This window comes from Xenopus laevis, chromosome 1S (genome assembly GCF_017654675.1).
Source record: "Xenopus laevis strain J_2021 chromosome 1S, Xenopus_laevis_v10.1, whole genome shotgun sequence".
Lineage (NCBI taxonomy): Eukaryota > Metazoa > Chordata > Amphibia > Anura > Pipidae > Xenopus > Xenopus laevis.
This window is the reverse complement of record NC_054372.1, coordinates 76,682,557-76,692,731: the sequence shown is the minus strand read 5'-3', so window position 1 is coordinate 76,692,731 and position 10,175 is coordinate 76,682,557. Positions and strand designations below refer to the sequence as shown.

The window sequence follows — 10,175 nt, the reverse complement described above, 5'->3', positions numbered from 1 at the left end:
GCAGAGTAGGCACCCGCCTAGGGTGCAATCATGGAGGGGGCGCACTTTTAAGCAGAATTTATTTTAATGACTTTAACCCTGGTATGCTTGACCTTAAATAGTTTTTCAATTTTATAAACTGCCTGTTCCAACCTCCATTTGCCCGTGATTCCTACTTCAGGCAGAAGCACTCCCCACCTCCCTCTTGGCAGCTGCTGGCACAGGTACATATTTGGGGGCAATATGATGGATTTTTGGCTCTTGCTGGCACAAGTACATATTTGGGGGCAATATTGTGAATTTTTTGGTGGCTGCTGGCACAGGTACATATTGGGTGCAATATGAGGGATTGGCTGCTGCTGGCTCAGGTACATGGGGCAATATTGTGGCTGTTGGCACAGGTACACAGATATGTATGGCAATATTGTGGATTTTTGACTCCTGCTGGCAAAGGTACATATTTGGGGGGAATATGATGGATTTTTGACTCCTGCTTGCACAAGTTTATATTTGGAGGCAATATTGTGGATATTTTGCTCCTACTTGCACAAGTACATATTTGGGGGCAATACTGTGGAGTTTTTGGCTGCTGCTTGTACAGGTACAGATTGGGGGTAACAATATGATGGATGTTTTGGATTATGCTGGTGCAGGTAACGATTGGGGCTTTGGGGCAATCTGAGGGATTGACTGCCATTGGCACAGGTACAAATGGGGGCAATATGATAGGTGCTGGCACAGGTACATGGGGCAACATGGATGATAAGGTGGGAAATGGTAATGATTGACCAGGTGTGGGGGGGCACTGATTGAAGCCCTTGCCTAGGGTGCCAAAATACCTTGGCCAGGCCCTGTTCTCTAGGCTCATGACTGTTTCCTTTGCAGTGAGAATGAAGAGCGTCTATGTCTGCAGAATAATCGCACTATATAGGACTTGATTGGAAGCCGACTTGCATTTACTTGACAGAAGTGACCTTTTTCGATTTCCTATACGCAGCCATTAGCACACGGGTCACAGCGATCTCATTCCAACTTAATTCAACAACATTAACAAATCGCTCAGCTGCAAGAGGCGCGCCAAATATGCTAAAGAGGTAACGACCAACAGGGGTACATTGCGCGGACCAATCAAGGAAGTGGGCGTGACGGGTCATTCGGTTCCGTTCTACCTATTGGTCCAAAGCTAAATGCAAAGCACAAGCTCTACCTCTGTTAAATGATAGACGGATGAAAGTTTTCTCTCCATCCCAGCGCCAAAGGAGGTCGGGGATAAGGAGGATGTGTTATTACCTTGGAGCTTCATTCCAGCTGTCGGACAATCCACTTATCAGTGCTATACAAAAGTTGCTTAAACTGCAGCGACACTGGACTAGCGGAGAACAGTAATTGGTCACTGCCCAAAGAGAATCCCGCAAGTGTTTGCCCAGAGGATGGTGGGATGAAAATATTCTATAATCTGTCCCATGCAGTTGGAGATTCATCATTCCTTCTGCAGCTTCAAGTGATTGAAACCTCCGCCATCCAACAATACAGCCCCGCACCTGAAGGATAAAGTGATCCACTATTGGACTTTTGAAATTTGTTATCCCTGTTGATCAGCGGAGTCTGGACACAGTTTTGCCCCTTTTATTCTTCTTAACTAGACGTATTTCATTAAATAGAAAGATTTTGTTTGCACTGTAAAACGAAAGGAATTTATTAGACGTATTTCCTTTTTCTCTTCACTTTTTGACCATTCCCCTCAATTCTGCCACTGTCATCTGTCCTGATTAACTCTGAGGGGCTGCAGTTCAGGTGGCTTAGTGATGTTAACATTAGGGCAGATGGATGGCACCCGGCAGACCGCTTTCCTCCTAAGCAGCCCACCCCTGGCAGCCCTACACAGCATGGCAGACATCAAAGCCCCTCTGTATCCTGCTTATAATCTCCCTGCTCAGGCGTGTTCTTCATCCTCTTCTTCCTCCTCATCATCTTCGTCTTCATCTTTGTGCTCTTCGCCATCACCACCTCTGGGCTCCCCAATACATATCACACACAAGCACTCGTCCTCGTTTCCCCCTTCTAGTGGAGGGCTTTCTTCTCTGGGGACACCTCCCCCACATATTTCCGCAGCCACCCCTCATGGTATCAATGATATTTTAAGTCGCCCCATAGTTTCCTGCTTGCCCTCTTTGGCTCTCACCACCTCCACCTCGGCCTCCTCAGCTGCATTGGCCTCTAGCTCTTTACCTGCCGGACTCTTGTCTGGGTTACCCAGATTTAGCAGGCTGAGCCCGCCTCCGCCCCCACCTCCTGGTCTCTACTTCAGTCCCAGCGCTGCAGTGGCTGTTGCACGGTACTCCAAGCCACTGACCGACTTGCCAGGAAGGACTCCTATCTTCTGGCCCGGAGTGCTGCAAAGTCCGCCCTGGAGAGATGCTAGGCTTGCCTGCAGCCCCCGTGAGTATTACACGCTGCGTTTGGTTAGTAGCAAACTTTGTGTAATCGTTTGATTCACTTTGCGCTTGTGGCCTCAGCTAAAATTGCCACATGTGCGTCTTTTCCATATACGAGAAATATGTAAAATTGTGTTGCACAGGAGCATAAATCAATTGAGCAGTATGTGTTGAGAAATTCGAACATTTATCACATTAAAAAGTAATTAAATATGCCATACACGGCCACATGGCCATCTTCTAAGGAACAATTCTTGAGTCTACAAAAAATATATACAACCACTATAGTGAGTTATGATCATAATGACCATAATAGGTATTGAAAACAGTTTACTGACTTTTTTAGGTTATTGCTAACTTAAGAAGCTGAAAATCCTTACAGTAAATTCCTAGTGTAGTAATTATGGGACTATTAGGCCTGTCCTATATGAAATGTATCAAATACATCATAAATTGTGGACCGAAACGCGTGATGCACCATGCATCATTAAAGATGTACTGATACACGTTGATTCTGTTGCCGTGAGTGCTTTCAGGGACTGATTATATATATACACACAATTTCTCCCCAGGTCAAGGCTAGCAGTGCCCTCATAATTGTAAAACAACTGTAGTTGCTCCACTTTAACAGAGAGATCACTCTGTTAAACTATATATATGTAGAGAGAGAGAGAGAGAGAGAGAGAGAGAGACGGCTTGAGTAAGGAGCAGAACCGTTGAAGGAATAAATGTAATAATTTTTTTCATTTATAAGTCCTGTGTTGTGCGGTATATATATATATATATAGATATAGATATAGATATAGAGATAGAGATAGAGATAGATATAGAGATAGAGATATATATAGTTTAAGGAACAGCTTACAATTATGAGAGCTCTGCTAGTCTTGACCTGGGGAAAATTAATGGGTGTGCAGGAAATTTACACGTGTAGTTTGCAATCAACATTTGATAATCATTATACTGCATTTGTATACCGAATTGTATTCACTGATACATTTGTTATTTTGTAGAAAATATTAGCCACTACGACGTTGTTTAGTGTTATTGGAGAGAACAACTTTTCAATGATATATATGTAGATTATTATAGTATTAAAAAGTGTCGACTTAATAAATGACATCGCAAAACATTTTATTGTCGTTTGTGTTGTAAATCAACTTGTCAACTTCAGAATGTAAATCTCATTTTAGTACTTATATTGTGAATCAAAAAATAATACTTATCAAAGAGTATTTTTTGCATAATGTAAATAATTGTAATGTGTGTTGTGCAAACTTTATACGGCTCTAAATTGATATAGGTAAAGATTTATTAAGTTTACAATTATTCTTAACTTTTGATTTTCTTTCAGATCAGGGCTCTGTGTTGCTAGACAAGGATGGGAAGAGGAAACACACCAGGCCCACTTTTTCTGGGCAACAGATCTTCGCTTTGGAGAAGACTTTTGAACAAACGAAATACCTAGCAGGGCCAGAGAGAGCCCGACTCGCCTATTCCCTGGGCATGACCGAGAGCCAAGTGAAGGTGAGTCAATAAGTACATTATTTTATTCTGTGATTCACTGATGCTGTCTTTATTCTGTATATTCTCCTGAAGACGGTCCCAGTGAGGGCGTCGAAATGTTCGGCTCCAAACTCAAGCCGTCTTCAGGACAAGACAAGCCACTTCCTGAAGACGGCTTGAGTTTGGAGCCGAAACGTTCATGAAATAAACATTTATTATTTTTTACACTTTAATCAAGTCTGTGAGTGCGGTTCCTTTTTGAAGCTTTACATGACATATTTAACCAGCACCCAGGCAGTGACTACCTTATGATTTTTGAGTGCACGGTATATAGTTGTACATATATATATATAGATATAGATATAGATATAGATATAGATATAGATATAGATATAGAGATATAGAGATAGATAGATAGATAGATAGATAGATAGATAGATATAAATAACACACAAAATAAGTCTCTCGCACACCTTCAAAAAAGCAGAAAAGCAGGTGCTGCTGTCCTGTCAATTATTCAGATAAACGTTGAAAATTAGAAGTGCACACTGGAGTTTTTTAAAAGGATTCATTTATTTTTCAAATATTAAAATGTATAGAAGTTTTGGTCCAGGTCTTGGACCGTTCTGAAGATACACCACATGGTTAAGAACAAGATTGTATATTCTCCCCTATCACAAAACAGGAAGTGTAATCACCAACACACATCCCCCATAGGCATCTGTAGGGTTAAAGGCTGTCACAATACAAAACGCTATTCATTCCTAATTGACTTGCAACAAAGTTGCATATTTGTGTCGAGAATTATCAGTATTGTATAAACTTAGTTACACATTATTATCAATTCTTGCCTGAATGTTAATAATGTGCAACTTGAAAAATGATTGCACCTGTTATCTCTGTCTTTTTTTTTTTAAATCCCTTGTCTTGATATTTACTATACAGTATAGCCTATATAGCAACAATTGCCCCCCCCCCCCATGTAATATTCTATTTCGTAGGTTTTTTTTGTCCTTTGATTATTTTGGGTGGATGGTGTGGATTTCCCTAGTTCAGGCAAGAATATGAATAAATACTCCAATTTATGTCACACGATCTTACTTTTTAAGTTACATGCTTTCTTATAAGGTAATCCCCATAAAAGTGTAAAGCTAAATTCACATATTAAATAAAAGTTTGGGAAACTTTGGAAATGTAGAGTCTCTTGCGCAATGTCCTGCTTCTGTATACGCGTACGCTTACAAGAGAGATGTTAGCGCAGTGCGTATATCACATCACGGACCCTCTGAGCACCAGCGATTGTAATCCGTGAGCTATTTATTAAACGATGCTTTAATAATCCTAATTGACATTACACCAGTGATCATTGCGATATTTTGATTATTATTTAACATAAGCAATTAACTGATTTCTTTCTGATTACAGATTTAAAATACAACATTTAAAAAACAAAACATTTGAGAGTCACTGCAGTTAGGAAGCAGGCAGGTGTTTTTAAAGGGCATGTAAAGTCTAAAATAGAATAAGGCTAAATATGCTGTATTTTGTATACTAAATATAAACATGAACTTACTGCACCACAAGCCTAATCAAACAAAGGATTTATGCTTTCAAAGTTGGCTACATGGGGTCATCATCTTGTAACTTTGTTAAACATCTTTACACGACTAAGACTGTGCACATGCTCAGTGTGGTCTGGGCTGCTTTGGAATCCTCATAAACAAAGCTGCTTGAGTTCTGCATGGCTGGGAAGTAAGGCAGGGTCTTCCCCTGCTGTTCATAATTATGATTGTTTCCCTGCTCAGCAGTTAGGGACCATCTGACAATTCCTATCCACAGCAGTAAATGAAGGGAGAATTTCACTGCATACAGTCAGGTTTCTTATAAAAACGGTACACATTTTTGAATTAAAGTATATTGGAGATAGGTTTCTTTTTCATTAAAGAAAGTAAAAATGGGATTTTATTTTTTTGCCTTTAATGATAGGTTAATCCATTAGACTACTTTAACACCATTTATTTTTGCCTCTATTTCTAGTCCTTTTCAAACATCATCTTGTAGGAACAGTAACCCCAAAAAATTAAAGAGTTTTAAAGTAATGGAAATATAATTTAGTGTTGCCCTGCAAAGGTAACACTGGTGTGTTTGCTACAGAAACCCTACTATAGTTTATATAACAAGCTGCTTTGTAGCCACCGGGGCAGCCATTCAAATATGAAAAAGGAGAAAAGGCACAGGATAAACCACTGATAGTTGAAAAGTTCTGTAATATACAATGATATTCTTCTGTTGTCTTCTGTTTATCCTGTGCATGAATGGCTCCCCCTGCGTCACAGCAGCTTGTTTATATAAGCTAAATTTGTGTTCCTGAAACAAACAGACCCATTTTATCAGTGCACGGCAACAGAGCATTATATTGTCATTCCTTTAAAACACTTTTATTTTTTGGTATTACTGTTCTTTTAACTGTAACTCTGATTTGCATAAGAGTGAAGCGTTAGTTTGTGATGTAGGTGTGCTTCGACGTTTAGGTGCACAATTAATTGTAGGGAAAAAAGAATGTGCATTCCCACACAGTTTTACAGTTTTTGGATCTCCTTTCCAGGTATGGTTCCAGAACAGGAGGACTAAATGGAGGAAGAAGCACGCAGCTGAGATGGCCACAGCTAAAAAGAAGCAGGACACAGAGACTGAGAGGCTGAAGGGAGCTTCTGATAATGAGGAGGAAGATGATGACTAAAACAAACCTCTGGATCCCAACTCAGATGATGAAAAAATAACCCAGCTCCTGAAGAAACACAAGTCAAACAGCGCCATACTTCTTCAACAGTATGAAAATGACAGCTCTTCTTAGGCTGAACCTTGTACAATTGGCAGGGACAATGGCTGTCAATTTGAATGGAAGGGACAGGGCTATTAAAGCTTCAGAGCTATACCCTCTCCTACACTAACAGCACTGCGCATCTAGGGCTATTAAAGCCTCAGAGCCTACCCTTTCCTGCACTCACAGCACTGCGCCTCTAACAGGGCCAAATAAGACTTTTTATTTTCAAAGATATATATATATATTTTTCTAAACATCAAGGCTATGGAAAAAAATACTTTTGCAACGTCAAAATGATTCTCACACACACGGACACGGTTCCATCCACGAAGGCACATCTCCACACCTTTTGTGTGCTTGCCTGTACCAGAGGACACAAAATGGTCCAGTCGCACTTCTCTCAAAGGAGCAATCATGGGACCTGAAAAAAAAAGTATGAGAACTGGGCAGCCCCCGAAATAGCCGAACCGTGGAAGGATATTCTAAATAACTTGTAAACGAGGCAGTCGAGGAAATTTTCAGTAAATCTTGACCCTTATCATTTTTGCTTCCGTCCAATGAAGCATATATTCAAAAAATAGCGTTATGGTAAATGAAAGGGTTTCACGCAGAAGATAGCTGCAAAATATTTCAGTGCTTTATTTGTGTCACGACATGTTTCGAGCTGAGCTCTTTTTCAAGTGATTTCACTTGAAAAAGAGCTCAGCTCGAAACATGTCGTGACACAAATAAAGCACTGAAATATTTTGCAGCTATCTTCTGCGTGAAACCCTTTCATTTACCATAACGCTATTCTAAATAACTTGTTGAAAGCCCTTGTAAATAATTCGCCGTCCCACTTTCCCCCTTTCTCTCTCCTGCCAAGGTTTCTGTGTAGATTTTTGCGACCACCCAAGTGACCACTCTTCAAAAGCTACCCCTAAAGCATTAGCATTTTGCTTTTCTTTTGCTGGGTTACAGGACCATTTATGCTTGACTCATAGCTTGGTATGCTCCTGTCATTGTGTCCACAATTTCTTTGCTATAGGGATAGGCCATTGCTAAACATACTTTAAAAGTCCCTGTCCAGCAGCCTGTTTTATTTAAAAAGGCAGCCACTTTGTGATATGTAGTACTAATTTAAGTTTGTAAAATGAGATAGTTAAAAGTATTACATCTTTCATATAAATTCATGTGATCTTGGACTTATTTGACCTTGGACGTGTTTTGCAGTTACTTGCCCGTCCAGTCTGAAGCTCTGTTGAACTATAAGGTGTTTTTTATGTATTATAAAATGTAATAAAGGTTATGTAAATGTTATTCTTTTTAAGCCAGGTATACCCTTCATTGATATATTTGCATCTTAACGTCTATAATTTTATATTTAAAGAAAAACAGGGGTTCACTTTGAATAACATAAAAAACATGTTTTCAGAACCATGCAGTATGTTATGCACTTTTTTTTTGTTTTAAACAAGAAATCTATCTACGCTGGTTCCTAGTTCTCTGCCACCTAAAACATGGCGGTACAAATAATCTGGTCTCGTGTGAGACCTAATAAAATTTGTAACAAAACGCACCGCTTCTCAGTTTCTTTTAATATGCGCATTTATTTTTATATGGAAGGATGAATTATTCGGGTTTCAGTATTTCGAAAGAGTTTTTTTTGTGGTGATTTTTTTTACTATAAATAAGTGCCAGTTTTTAATGGTTATTCGTATTTAATTGTACCCTGTTCTGTAGTTTAAGCATGTTTTTACTTATAATGTAATTACTTATAATACTTTTTTTTTTACTTATAATGTAATTACTTATAATACTTATTACGTAAATAAGTAATTAATTAATTACTTATAATGGTCAATCTACAATTTGGATTTTACAAAGTATTTCGTGTCTGTTTGTCTGTCTATCTATCATCTATCTATCTATCTATCTATCTATCTATCTATCATCTATCTATCTATCGAAACTATCATTATTAATCTATCCATCAAATCCATCTTTATATTTCCAGCAGCGGATTTATTGATAACTGTATGAAATAAGGGTTCGAGTGCGTGTGTTTGAGCTGTGTATTTATCTAAATTACACTCTGTGGACTTTTTTGTCACCATATATCTATATGAATGATCGCGAAGCCATGGGTTGGAACCCCTCGCAAAAGCCACTACAGCTACGAGCGACACGTAGGGTCTGTTAGCTAAACGGAATGCTGGTGTAACGCTACAGAAGCAATATCTCTTTCAGTTCGATCTTGTCAAGTTCGACAAAGGCATTGTCAGTATAAAGTGACAACACCTTGAGCAACCGTGTATTGCAAGTACTCAAATAACAACCCATGAAAGCAAACCAAACACAAAGAAATGTCTACAAGACAATTGTTCATTTGCAACTGGCACAGAAGTCGGTGGCTCCCTGGCTCACTGCCAGCCTAGTGCCACTCACAGTCCCTTATTATGGTATTTTGTTTCTCAAGAATCCTCTCGTGGGAGTGGGGCTGTTGTGTCACGGTGTATGACGAGTGAAATCAGTCTGGACGGCTTTGTATCTTTCGACTTAAACATAAGTATAAACATGCGCGCTGGTTTGTTTTGCTTTGCAAATCTGCAACAAAAGAAGCGAATAAAAGTGCCTAGCAATTTACAAATATCAAGCAGCTTCATTGCAGACTGAATTTGCTGGAGCACAAATCCACCAGCCGCTATAGGAGCAACTGACGTTCACATTTAGTTATTTTACAATGATAATTAAAGAATTGCCCGTGGTGCTGTAGTTGCATTGCGAAAAGGCCCAAACTTTGTAATGTGTATGGAACAGGAAGGGCCCCTACATCAGTCCTTGTTGGGACCCCCAGGGTTGCCATTGTAGGGTTTGGGCAAATTTTAGACCCAGGGGGCTAGGCAGCAATGCTACTCCAGCATTTTGTAATGCAAACAATTCTAGACTCTAGGCACAGCTCTGACTAAAGATATGGCATTATACAAAACTCTGCAGGGCACAAAGGGCATCAACCCTTAGTTATAGAGTTTTTCATGGTTACTGATGGTTGCCCTGTCCCCAAAAACAAGCTTTAAATGCACCACAAATGATATTCCAAAACTGAATTCCTGGTTGGCCAATACAGTAAGTCCTTCAACTGAGTGCCCAGTTAAAACACACTACAATAGCTCCAACATGGTTACTTCTGCCTTATACATAAAAGGCTAAAGTAAAATGTTCCAACTCAGTGGGACCAGTATGAAACACCACCTTTTTTTCCAGTAAAATTATTGATAAATAAAGGGGGATGGGAGTTTTTTTTTAAATAAAGTAAGTCAAATTTGAGTCTTAGTGATTTGTGTATAAATGCTAATATGCATAAAATAAATGGTGCATGAACATACACGGTGTATGACGAGTGAAATCAGTCTGGACGGCTTTGTATCTTTCGACTTAAACATAAGTATAAA

General features: G+C 39.4%; 1 protein-coding gene across 1 annotated transcript; it reads left to right on the top strand.

Moving 5' to 3' along the window:
* Positions 1–1,784: 1,784 nt before the first annotated feature.
* LOC108704117 (homeobox protein Nkx-6.1) lies at positions 1,785–7,398 on the top strand. The gene is made up of 3 exons (XM_018240520.2): positions 1,785–2,418; positions 3,769–3,941; positions 6,526–7,398. Exons 1-3 carry the CDS (start codon positions 1,785–1,787, stop codon positions 6,658–6,660), a joined length of 942 nt encoding a protein of 313 aa, XP_018096009.1. The 3' UTR covers positions 6,661–7,398.
* Positions 7,399–10,175: the final 2,777 nt, after the last annotated feature.